General features: G+C 34.0%; 1 protein-coding gene across 1 annotated transcript; it reads left to right on the top strand.

The window, feature by feature from the left end:
- The first annotated feature begins 6017 nt into the window (after positions 1–6017).
- On the top strand, positions 6018–12935 carry LOC128986115 (aldo-keto reductase family 1 member B1-like). Its single transcript, XM_054406267.1, has 7 exons — positions 6018–6092; positions 7455–7622; positions 9432–9548; positions 10132–10320; positions 11516–11722; positions 12150–12298; positions 12631–12935. The coding sequence occupies exons 1-7, from the start codon at positions 6024–6026 to the stop codon at positions 12710–12712; spliced, it is 981 nt and encodes a 326-aa protein (XP_054262242.1). The 5' UTR covers positions 6018–6023; the 3' UTR covers positions 12713–12935.
- The last annotated feature ends 1023 nt before the right edge of the window (positions 12936–13958 follow it).

The following is a 13958-nucleotide window of genomic DNA, read 5'->3' as shown; positions in this document are numbered from 1 at the left end:
CTATAAGAATAACATGGAAATTTTTAATATACTCTTTTTTTTATTTTCTCCATAACTAATAACTGTACAAAAACACTTAAATATACTATATTATTTGTTTTTAAGCTCATTAAAATTGTCTAGAGAAAAATTGGGAATTTTTCAGTTTTACATTTTTAGTATTTTTTTTACATTTTTAGACAAAAATGACAAACCCCCTTTTATAGCACATGAAACCCCGTTCCCAAGGTCTGTTCATGCTGGTTCGCGAACTCATTCAAGTTTATCCCACCCCTCACCTCAAAACAAAATTTCTTCAAAATAGAACAAAAGTTACTCCAGTTATCGCGTTTACAGGCATATATATAATATTTAAATCTATACGAACGGATGGTGTTTTTGGCCTCGGGGACATCAAAATGAAAAAGTAAATCGGTCCCGGGCCTAGGTCTTACCATGCCACCTACGGTAATAGCTTCGAGCGTCCGGTGGCTTTTTTTAGCATCCGACGCTAGCATCCGTAGTATGATCGCCCCCATTTGATTTAATGCCCCGCTAGCGTCCCGGACGCTGGCCTCTTGGACGCCAGCATCCTAGAATAATCCTAGCCTAATGTGTCATGTGTGACTGGAAAAGTAGTTTTTAAAGATTTTGTATAAAATAATCTTATCAACAAAATCTATTTGTTCTTAAACAGTTTTTCACCACACTATGATGTTTTTGGCTGTATTACATACGTTAATTGGTGGCTGAAAGTAACGTTTTGCTGGCCATGCCAGCTGTCATCGTAATTTGGGGACTGAGCAGGTTTTTACATCCCGGGGCCGCAAAATCAGCTGTCCGCTTACTTACTTAAAACATGAATGCATTTGAAATACACAATAAAAATCCATAGCATTGCAATAGAATTGTGTTATTGTCACCGTTGCCTAGCAACTATTTATTTTAATTTTTGCTGATTCCTCAAATTATTTCTTCACATAACCTTAAAGTTGTAGTTGTGTTGACTATCAGTGTGCATTATAGTGGTGAATAGTGGTAATAGGGTATAGTGTGGTGAAAAATAGCATTCATACTACGCACCGAAATGGTTTTGCAGCTCTCGATCGATTTAAGTTCGAGACTTCGTCTCGAACTTAAAAACTATCTCGAGCCGTCAAAACCTCATTTTCGGCCCTAGGTACGAAATATACTATAGTATCTACCTGTATTTACACAAGGCCAGAAGGCAGACAGGTTATATTGCTTAACCATTGTAATGTTTCTCATAAGTTAAGACTCTTGCCCTGCACTGGTCAACTCAGGGGATGGTTACTATACAGTTTTATTATTTATGCATGCTTATTTGCATTTTAATTGTAACATTTTTGTCAGTTTATTTTAAATGTAGTCATTGTTTTTTTAATAATTTTTTTTGCCTGAATCAAAGCTAATTTTTAAACTGAAAAAAAGTATTTTCACGCTTTTATCTTAAGTGCGGTAATCAAAACAAACCTTTCATTTATAATTATTTATGTGGATCTAGTGTGAGATCCTTTGTCTTAGGTGATCTTATTTTTGTATATCTCGGAATCGGAATTGAAATAATTTAAGCCTTAAATTTTCCCCTTGAGAGTAACGTAAAATCACTATATATTCATATTAAGCTGTACAACCGTCTTTTCACTTTCAGACATGTATTCAACCCCAACAGATCAATTGAATGTTAACTGAAAATACAGTACTTAAAGACACCACACACATACAGGTTATATTGTCACCTAATTGAAAGCTTTTGTTGCCCAGTGATTGTTGGTAGGATTAAGTCTTTGAAAATCTTGTTGGAGTTAACTTACCGATTTGTTCCTGTGCATGTAAAAACATTTCTGTACACATTTCTTTAAAGTTAAGCATTTTGATCTGGCTATGCTAACTAGGCCATCTTAACAGATGGTTTACAAATTATATGGATCATATTTTCAGAGTGACTACGTTGGCCTGACCTGGTTTTATAACGTTACAACCCAATATTTCAAAATTTGTCTTGAACTTATTGTTTATTTAAATGGGCCCTTTAAATTAAGTGCATAATTTAACCTGCAATAATTGTAATGTTTTTAACATTTTTAAACATTTTTGAGTTTTATAAAATTTGAGTTAAAGCTAAGTTATACTTTCAGTATCCAATAGTCAATGGTTATACCCAAATGTCACATAGTATATTGTAACATAAAATTCTTACAATCAAAAATCTGTATCGAAAAATTATTTTAAGTTTATTGGCCTGGAAAATATAGTACGTCCCAAGAATACATTTTTTTACAAAATCTGCTGTCAAAATTAGAAATATTCCAATTTTGTTTTATCAAAATGTTAACTTGTAAAATGATGTATGGATATAATATATTTAATGTAAGTCTATTGAAATGAACTAAATATTGGCATATTGGTTACAAGCACAGAGAAATAAGAAACAGAGGATACATTCAATGGTACACTTAAGTGGTGTCTAGCACCAGTCGCTGGTGTCAAGAGCAAATTCTTTTTGTCGTCCCTATCCGCTCTCCTTTCCCCCTCACCATTACGTACTACAGCGCTCACACTGTAGGAAGACCCTGTGCACTACAACTGCTGTACAAAATGCTATGTGGCATTCACCGTTCAGGCTCTACCTTGCTTGGTACAAGTACATTTCCGCCTCAACATACCACAGCTAAAAGTGGACGGTTGTCCCATTACCTTGTATCCTCTGTATCATACTTCTCTGTGGTTACAGATGTTTATAATGGTTTTGTAATTATTTTAAAAGCTACACTCTTTAGCTAGTGGTATTTCCATTTTGAGTTGTGATGCAGGCATTGGGGGTAAAATCTCACGGACTAATCTATAAAACTAAATTCTATCTGACTTTGTGGTAAAATAAAAGGTTTGATTTTTTTCTAAGACCTTAAATTATTTGTCTGTTGATTGAGACATTGTAAATGTACATAATGTAGCATATTTAGTTTAAATTATTCTTGAGTCAGTATTTTTTTAGATCAATTCTAAAAACTGTTAGAAACTTAAATATATTGCTAATTTGGGATTTCATTTTGATAAAAACATTGCTTAGGCCTATTTTGCTAAATTTTATGCAGTTTCTGTTTAGTAATGATTTGTTTACCTCCACTGTACTTAGTGGTTAAACATTTGTATTTTGCATTTAAAAAACTATGCTTTTATCTTTATTAGTTGCTGATTAGTTCCTAAGTTATAGATCTGACTTGCAATTTATACATGCTCTTCTGTTCCTAATTTTGTGCAAATATCTGTTATTTCTTTTAATCATGGTCTTAATATTGCAAGACTTTGTGTGTATTATGCTTTTAATTTTAATTAAACGTAACTTTCAACAGGCTAAAAGTAGTAAAAATACCCCCGCCGCAGCAAACCTGCAGACTAAGCGAATTTCCATTTGCCTGATTGGATTTACACTAAAATGTCTCCTTAAAAATATCACATTCCTTATTTAAATAGAATCAGTTTAACACATACTTAGGTTTGCTGCAACAGGGAGGGTAAAAGTGTTTTTTTTATGTTTTTTAAAGTTAAATAGTTTAGTAAGAAATAAAAACATTTTCCAAATTTGGGCAAAATATGTTAATAAACAAGCAAACTACAACAGTTTACTTATTCTCCATAAGAATAACATGGGAATTTTAAATTTACAATTTTTTGAATTTTCTCCGTAACCATTAGGTGCATTATAACGCTTCAATATACTAAATTATTTGTTTTTTTAAGCTCTACAAAATAGTTTGGAAAGAAATTGCAAAATGTTATGTATTTTGAGTCAAAAATGGGAAAAACCCATTTTTACCCCATAAAACCCCCCATAAACCCCCGTTCCCATGGTCCGATCATGCTGGTTCGCGAACTCGTTTGAATAAACGTAGGTTTACACGTTTGTACCAAATTTCATCAAAATCGGATCGTTTTTGCTCGAGTTATCGCACTAACGGACACATATATAAATATATATATATATGAATTTGAACGAATGGTGTTTTTGGCCTCTAGGGACCTCAAAACGAAAAAAAATCGGTCCCGGGTCCAGGTCTTACCATGAGTACTACGGTAATAGCTTATTCCCTATATGGGAAATTCGCTAACAATACAACAATTATCAACAGTTACAAAACACTTATCGTTCATTGCATATAAATAAATGATTTCATAATTCTTTCTGATTTGTGTAACATGTGTTTGATGTACTGTGAAAAGGTAAAACATATTATGGCTGGCATTGCAAGGAAAAAAATAGAAATTGTTTTGAATTTTAAACATTAGCATTTCAAACATACTCACAAGCCTATTAATTTATTAAGTTTTCAAACCTGATAAAGTTGTGTGATCTATTTTAAATTTTCAGTTCTCCTCAAGTGATAATGATAAAATTGTCCTATATACACAAAGTAACTAAGCATTTTAAAGCATTATCACAATTTATTTGTTCTCTAGTCTAACAGATCTAGCATTTATGTTGGTACCAAACTTAACTTTCTCAGATACCGGTACTTACTTAGCTTAGTCATCCCTTTTGGTGGGGCTAAAGTCAATCTCAACTTTCTATCTGAACTTATTTTTTTACAGAAAAATATTTTTTTATATACAAGGTGATTACTGTAAGTAAAATAACACAAGCAACATATTATTGTGAAAATGTTACTAGATGGTGAATGGCTAAAACTCCAATCCAATTTTAATTTTTTATAAATATAATGTTATTGAGGTGTAAGTGGTTATGAAATAAAAGTTACACTTTCATGAGCATTGTAGGCTCAGTTATTAACATTTACATCTAGATCTTAAGTATACTAACTTCGCACTGTGTGTAAATAAATTAGTGTCATATTTTAAAAGAGAAACTGTGTTCCTTAGTCAAGGTAACTGTAAATAGATATTAAAACATATACCATTGGAGATCTTGAGTTCTATTAAACAATTTGTTAAAGGTAACTGTATTGTAATTTTCCAAACTAAGGTACACATCCTTTCAAAATACCCCACATCTCACCCAAACATGTGCCTCTGGAATGATTCCTATCAAGTAAGGTTCAATATGTGTTAAAATAATCTTTTAAACCTCTAAAACCACCTTCCTCTACATTGTTTTTCCACATTCCTTAAGATTTTTCAGTCAAGAAAATCACACAAGTTGCAATAACGTTTAAACCATTGAATTTTCACAGTAATGAGGATTATACCATTTTGTTTAAAGTTAAAAGAGCTACAACATACTAAATTTTAATCAAAAGTGTTCGGAACATTTTTATGAAAATCAAGTTTTGTCGGGTTTTATGGAAAAATCACCATTAAAAATCAAAATAAAAAAAAAAAATGAAAGTAGTGCTTGGATATACACTACCATGAATTAGTACCCATATACCCAATTAAACAAAATACTTTTAATACTTTTAATTGAAATAGTGATCATACAAGGTAGGTATTTTAAGCAAAGTATGAATGGAGATGAGTGTAGGATGAGTGGCACGATCTTGTAGTCTTGTTACTGACCAAGGCCTACATGTTCCTTAGACAGGGCTATTAATTAATAGCCCTATTAACAGCCTATACAGCCAATGGCAACTAAGACTCTACAGTTTATTGTGGAATCCGAACCACATTTTTACATTGTAATTTACAAATTTGTCTAATTATCAGGATAGTACTGCGGATAGTCGTAGTACTCACTAGTGCGGACGTTTAATCCACACTAGGGAGTATCACATCCACAGATCATGCCTATAAATATCCACAAAAATGTGGACCACAGGTCCACACATCACAGGTCTGTAAAATCTGTATACAGACATACACACAAACACAAACACATAGACATCACTAATAGAAAAAAATCAATAATGCAATATTGGATTTTAATTTACCGTTTGTAAATACAGAATGCCTTGTGGAAGGTGAGCTATTCAGACAAAAGTGATAGTAGAGAGTTAAATATAGAAAGTTGACCTTGGACTAGGTGAAGTGTGGCTATCAAGCAATAACAGTAGTGTACTCACTACAGTATGGTGGTGCCAGCTCTACCTCTCAACAATGGCCTGAACATCCCATTGGTGGGACTGGGCACATGGCAGGTACCTTAACTATCTATTCCTACAGAATAACTATCCATGAGCTGAGAAATTGACACCATAGGCTTGGGGAAGTTGCCTGGCATTTAGTTTGCTCAAACACATTTAAAAAAAAAACGTAGTCAATAGCTGGCAGGATAAATTCTTGGCTTTTTAAAAGCTGTACTCTCTTCATTTTCTCAAGTACGACTTGCCCTCATTGGCAATTTAAATTTTTAGTCAGTTCACATTATCAAATTGGCATATGTGAGTACCAGAAACATTTGTCATACAAGAACATACAACAAAAAGGTTATTGATAACTATGGGATTAGTTAAAATAATTCCTCTGGTTGGAATAGAGGATAGTCCTGTCCACAGGACGCATTTTACAATAATTTTCTGTTTCCCCATGAAAAGAGATTGTTCACTTTTCTTACGGCGTGGAATATTATTTTCTTTTAGAGTTTTTGGACCTCTAAATTTCTTAAATGAGTTTTACAATGGTTATCCTATTAGTTGTTTAGTAACAAAAAAGTACCAACCAAGAACGTAGGTAAGCTTCCAACCAAGCCTCTCATAGCTTTCATTTATGAAATCGCAGCGGTGTTTCAATGCTCAGATTAAGCTCCATCGGATATTGCAGACAGAACATCATCTTTTTATTCAGACGAACATGGACTGGATTCAAAGAAATAATGTTATCCATGTCAGAAACTGACCCTATTCTTAATATTTTATCCTTAGGTACTTCCCTATGTAGAAGAATTGTTTACTGATAGCATGCAACACGTCGGTCCAAATGTTACCTAGGTTTAATGCTACAGGGAGGGTAATAAAGTGTATTTTTTCAATAGCAGTTTATGATAGAACACAGAAATAAAATCATGAAACACATTTTATTCTTTGTAGTTGTGTCAATTTAATTTTGCAACGTTTTTTAAGACTGTTTCAAGACTAATAGAATTGAATCCCTTGGGGGGAGGGGGGTTAAAAACCACCTAGAATGGCAGCGAATGAAGTAAGGAACACAACGTTGGTTTCAAATTTGAACTAGATTGCTTGGTTGTGACAGTACATCGATGGAGACCTTAGTTCGCAGACATTCCTCATATAAAAGAAAATTAAAAAAAAAAGGAAAAGCAAAAAATAATCACAAAGTACAATAATTAACTATACCATATTCAGAAAGAGAGACTTCTGATTCTAAAACGTCAAACCTTTTTACTTTTTCTTCAGACCAGTAATAACTAACTATACCTTCAGAAATAACACAGATCCACAATAACCAATAATTAATTTGATAAAAGCTGTTTTGTCCTGCTAACAAACAACAGAAAAAACATTACAGTAATTCTGTTAATCTTGATGACCCGGTTTGTTAAGGCACCTGACGCCGAAGTTTCAGCTGCAGTGAAGTACGCCATAGATGTGGGTTACCGCCACATTGACACTGCACACTTGTACGGCAATGAGAAGAGCATTGGAGCAGCCGTGAGAGACAAGGTGGAGGAGGGTGTTGTGTCCAGGAGCGACATGTTTATCACCACCAAGGCGAGTCACTGTACATGTACACTTGAACAATATAGCCTTACTGAAATATGTAGTCTACTATATAAATGAAAGAAAAACAACTAGAACCTATACCTAATTACCAGTACTGTGTTATGTATTAAAGGAGAATTTGTAAGGATTTTTCCCCATTGAGGAAGAAAAGTTCTTTCACACTCCTAATGTACTTTCTCATAGAGGTTTAGTCCTGGTCTAAGTGAGGACTCAATGAATTAAATAAAAAGACCTTCCTTCTAATATATTGACCCCTATTTTCTATTTACACATGAATCTCGGCTTCCAAGGTAAATGATTTTGCCTTAAAACACAGGACAGACCTCATTAGCAACTCTGATGTGCCTGGTGCTTCCTCAAATGTCCCAAGAGATGCCATGTCTCCCAAAGTAGTTCTAGTAGCACAGTCCGCGTTTAAATAACAACCTGCTGGAACACCTATCGGTCATTTGTCTGGCTTCAGCTACCATGCCTAAAACCCTTATTACATTATCCTCTATACATTGAAAGGAAGATTGTCAATTGAAAGGACAGCTGGGCTTAACTCACCCGTCAAACACCAGAGGAAAAGGGAGTTGTACTGAGGGCTCAGCATGCCTGTTCAGTACCAAAGGGAAAGGTAAAGAAGTGTTATGGACTCAATCAGTGTGTGCTCAACACTCCCATGCATTAAAAAAATGAAATGGTACCTGAGGATCAACAAGCCCATCCAGCACCTGGGGTTATTGGGGACTCAACACATCCATCTGGTGGGTCTGGCTGCTAGCGCCTAAATGACTTTGATCTCTTATAGTAACCCACTTTTACGCCCACCCTTTTTTCATTGAAGGGTGGGGTTAATTACCCAACACTGGGCTCTCTCTATAAGCCTAAATATCTAAAATTGATCCATTAAGCACCACAAACTCTAGTTCAATAAAACTACTAGTTCCTTTTATTTGCATATTATACAAACATATTCTCTTCCTTTCTGGTCATTCCTGGGTCTGGGTATATCCATATGTTCTCCTATCTGACCATCCGACATCCCTCTTCTCTTGTCAGTATGTAATATACTGACAAGAGTAAACTTAATGTCAATGAACTGGCTGGGTAGCTGAGTGGTTATAGTGCTCGCCTAGTAATCAAAAGGTCGCCGGTTCGATCCTGAGAAAAGTCAGTAGCTTTTTGATGGTTTGAAACTGGACCCAGCTGTTCCTGATCATTGGGCTTTAAATAAATGATCTTGACTAATGAAACCGCTGATAATTCAGTTACAAAGCTACACAGGTCATCACACACCATTCTACACTCATCCTTCACTCAAATTTGGGTTAAAATATGCACCTAAGGTGGCGTCCCCATCTCAATGATTGATAATTGATAACTAGTGTACATGTTGCTCGAAATCGAGCAATTGCAAAGAATTTAAGTAGTTATTTAAAAACAAATAACTTATTTAAAAACGAATAAAAGACATAATTTCCGATGGTTTATAAGACTCAACTCATAGATCACGTACCTAACAGTTCCACATTATCAACATTTCTTGTAAATATTTTATCATTTTTCAAAAGCTGATCTGGTTTTTTAGTGTATTCTACAAATGTTTCCCACTTATAGCCGCATTAGGTTGTCCATATTGATCTTCGTCAATGATAATGTAGTCTGCATGGTACCCATTGTTGCCAGTACGTTTACAAATTTCAGTAATTTTTTTAGTACCATAACATATGATAAGTAAGTATCCTAGTCCTCAATCTAAATAATACCTGGCGAGTGCCATTACTCAGTGTTGTTTTATTTGTTACATTGTAGTTGTGGAACACTTATCACTCTGTGGAAGACGTGGTGCCTACATGTAGACAGTCACTGGAGAGGCTAGGTCTGGACTACATTGACTTGTACCTCGTCCACTGGCCTTTTGGGCTCAAGGTTAGTAAAGCTCAATCGTTATGAGAGGTTTATGCCTTAACAAAAAACTCAGTAAATATTCACAGGCACAGGGACATTGATTACATTCAAAACAGTTGTTTCCCTAAACTTATTATTATTACTATTCTAAAAAAAATTGGTCTGTTATTGTTATTACTAATAGTTTTTAAAAAAATAGCGCAACACCCATTGCTATAGAAATTATGGGTCAAAAGCTATTGCAGCTTTTATTCCCTATACAATATCATAGTTACTCCCACCGCTTAGCCATGATAAAGGTTGTTGAGCGAATGGGAAAAGTTTGTGTCAGATTGCTAATACCGTTTATTTTTATTATGTTTTATGGGTTTAGGTACTGAATTGCTTTATTAGTTTTACTAAGACACTATGCAAAACTGTTGTTCTTATAAATCCATCTACTTAAAAAAAAATAATGTAATGGCTTAAAAATCAAATTTCAATGGTTGAATTAATTTTCTATTTTTTTTTAATAACTATGCTCATGTAGCAGGTCAAAGATTTAAAAAGGATTATAATAATTTATTGATATTTGTGTAACTAATCCAGTCAATCTGACTTCCAGTCAAAACACCCTCCTCAGATTCCTCAGCCATTTGAGGCGTTTGACACAACCTCTATAGAGGATACATGGCGGGAGATGGAGCGATGTGTGGAGTTAGGGTTAGTCAAAAGCATCGGGATGTCCAACTTCAACCAAACTCAAGTGCAAAGGGTCCTAGACACAGCCACTATCAAGCCAGTGGTGAACCAGGTACCAACTATGACAACATAAACAGTTTATTTCCTTAGTTAATCATTAACACTTTATTCAGTGATTGGGAATAGATTGCAATAAAATAATAGACATAATAAAAAAAAAGTTGAAAAAAATAAAGAAAAAGCGATGGGTTGTTTTACTGAAAGTTAAAGATTAAGCATTTCTAGGTTATTAGGTTTTGCAACAGTATCAGTACATAGAATCAGTAAATATAATTCATTTTACATTTTTGCTCAGGTTTCTTGGTGGTTAATTGACCTTTAGTTCTGTCCCAGTTCAAAAATAGTTGTAACTACAACCAAGGTTTTGGCGTAGAGGAGTTTTCTTTGGCCATCTCCCGCAACAGTACAATTAAATACATACACGTTGTCACAGGCTGGTTTTTTTGTCACAATTTTTGGTTTCTGTATGTGAAAACATTACCTATTTGTCTTTTTTCATTGACAATGTGTGCCCCAGTGATTTTGTGTTTGGGTAAATAGAAACCCCCTGACAATGTCCAAGTGACCAACTTTCATATGATTTTCTGACAATATTATCTATGTGATCATGACTAAACCAGCGTCAAAACATTGGTTGTAATTTCAACTATTTTTGAAATGGGACGACAATAAAGTATATAAACCATTATATTTGTCTTACCAGTCCAGGGGCAAGCCACAACAATGAGTAAAATATAGGCAATTCTTTTATTGCTTAACTGAAGTCAGATGATTTCCTGTTCTGTCACATTGTTTACAATCAATACCTCTAGGATTACCAAGAGAAAGCTGAGTAGAACTGTTTACCCAGCAAACAGGAATTTGCCAGTGGGATCCTGAGAAAAGTCTTTAAGATTTTTAATGGACTTGAGCTTTTGATAAATTGACCCAATGACCTGGCTAGAGAAGTAGAGAAATAGTGGGTATAACCAGTATCACTATAAGTCTTTAAGTCCGTATCACTTTAAGCATTGACTATTGGATACTGAAGCTTTAAGTCTATAAGTCAGTACCAAAGTTGTCATCTTGTTCATCCAACACTCATCATCTTTGCTATAAATAAAATATGGACCTTTATGTTTCGGCATTCAGAAGAATGTAAGAATTCAGAAGACGTTGTATAAATCATATCATAAATCTAATCCAACCTCCCTTACTTGGTAACAGCTTGTTTACAGCTTTATCCATTGCTTGTGACACTGATGCAGGTTGAGTGCCACATGTTGCTGAACCAGAAGCCACTAATAGAGTTCTGCAAGAGTGTAGACATTGTTGTAGAAGGTTACGCCCCCTTTGGTTCCCCCACTCGTCCCAATGCCCCGTCTGATGCAGCCAATGTCTTCCACGACCCTAAAGTGCTGAAAGTAGCAGCAACGCATAGCAAAACCAGTGGCCAAGTTATACTCAGATACCTGGTCAGTTTACTGTCTTTTTTGTATAATTATTGACATTGACAACTGTCCAATTTTCTATAAAAATCATACCTACTGTACTTCAATGAACCACTCATTTAGTGTTCTGCTGTATATAATGATATTTTCTCTGATATAGTTGATTTAGCATAAAATATACTTTAGTTTACAATAGTTTGTTCTTCCAGATTGGTTAACAAGTTTGTGTATTTGAGAGAAATGTTCAGTAATCAGTAATGTTAGTCAGAAACACTTTTGCATGGCTCAATATTCTGCTATCTTCATTTTACTCTAAACCTGGCTAAATTTCAACATGAGAATAGAATGTCTAGTTATAACCAAAGTTAATGGCATCTTGTATAATTATGTGTTTTTTTAGTTGTTAGTAATATGACTATGATGATACTGTAATATCAATATTTGTATGCAGGTACAACTAGGTATAGTTGTGTTGCCCAAATCTGTGACACCAGCTCGCATCAAAGCAAACCTGGACCTATTCAACTTTGAGCTGAGCAGTCGAGAAATGGAGACTCTTTCCTCACTGGATTGCCACCTCAGAATGTTTCCTTACCTCCCGTAAGTAAATTTGCGTCTCTTATGTTAACATCATTGTCAAAAGTATAAATATTAGACCATTGACTAATATGGTATTTTTATAATATAATTCTTTGTACAATATTTAACACACAATATGCACAATACTTATTTATCAGAGACACTTTATGTACAGTTACTGTATTCTATTAAAATAAATCAACTTGTAATAGGTTTATATTTACAAACATGATAGTTATAAACATTGCAAAGGACATTTTAATGAACTAGAATGGTATCCATAACTAATAACAGTAATTGTTCATATACCTACTTTAATTTTTTAATTAAATGTTTGAACATTTTTGTTTTAGAGCAAAGACACATCCTGATTATCCTTTCAAAGAAGATTCATCAGCTGCTTGTACATCAGCAACTTTTGACCCTCTGTCATAATTCACAAGAAGAGTTTTGTTACCATACCTGTTTCAAAAATACTAGGGATGGACGAGATTGGATTTTTAGTTCGAGACGAGACGAGACGAGATTTTTTATTTCTCATAAAATTTCGAGACGAGATCGAGACGAGATTTCTCTTCTCATACACAACGGGAAATGCACGTTCGAAATTTTTACCTGATTTTGTAACATTGTTAGATGACTGTTTAAATACTAAAATAATGATAATAGGCAAGAATATTTACAATCTTTCATTAAATAACATCAGCATAACATTTTTTTATTAATCACGCCTAACTTATTAAAAATGCCTACGATTAGGAAACATGGTGATATCAGTTAGGATAGAGTTCAACTTATCCTAAAATAAAATAAATCATAAAATAAAAGCAATATTAATTTTTATAAAATAGTTACTTGTTTTGACTTTTTTTATAGTAATAAAACATTCCTCACACTGCTTACACTTAACAAAATTTCTCAAATGTTATTAAAGTAATATTATTAAAATAATGAAAGTAATATTTACATTAAAAGAATTAAAGTAATATTTACATTAAAAGAATTAATTAAATAAGAACGCCTTCGAAAAGGAAACGCAACTACAACACGCTCCTGTATTGCGGGTATTGCATTGACTTTCTGCAGGCGTTTAAAATTTTTTTTTTTTTTTTTTTTTTCGTCTTGATAAAAATCTCGGCTAAAAAGTAATCTCGTCTCGTGTAACGAGATTGAAAATTTCCCGAAAATTTCCCGAAATTTCGAGACTTGACCATCCCTAAAAAATACCGATGGTAAACTTTCAATGGAAGTCAATGGTACGCCTGGTACACATAAACGAGTTGTTTACTTGCAGTATCCAAACTTAATGGTACATTTGGTTCACGTAAATGGAGTGCCTATTTACAGTATCCAAACTCAATAATACGTCTGGTTAGTGTCAATTGAATATTTTTACTTGTAAGTATCTTTTGGTCCACATAAATTGAACTCCTATTTGCAATACCTATTCAAAGTCTGCATTAATGGTACGTCTAGCGTCTAGCTCACGTAAATGGAAAGTCCACTTGCAGTATCCAAACTCAATGGTAGGCCTATATTTGGTTCACATAATGAAATTGCTATTTGGTGTATTTAAAGTCAATGGTGCATCTATAAATTGGGAGGTTGCTTAACGTTTTTGCAAATAACTTTGAAACGGTGAGGAAATCGACCAAAGTCGTAATGTTCTGAAAGAAAATAA

This window comes from Macrosteles quadrilineatus, unplaced genomic scaffold (genome assembly GCF_028750875.1).
Source record: "Macrosteles quadrilineatus isolate MER2022 unplaced genomic scaffold, UCM_ALF_1.0 Scaffold_1__1_contigs__length_201487025, whole genome shotgun sequence".
NCBI classification, from domain to species: domain Eukaryota; kingdom Metazoa; phylum Arthropoda; class Insecta; order Hemiptera; family Cicadellidae; genus Macrosteles; species Macrosteles quadrilineatus.
The sequence above is the reverse complement of the archived record's forward strand: the minus strand, read 5'-3'. Positions and strand labels throughout refer to the sequence as shown.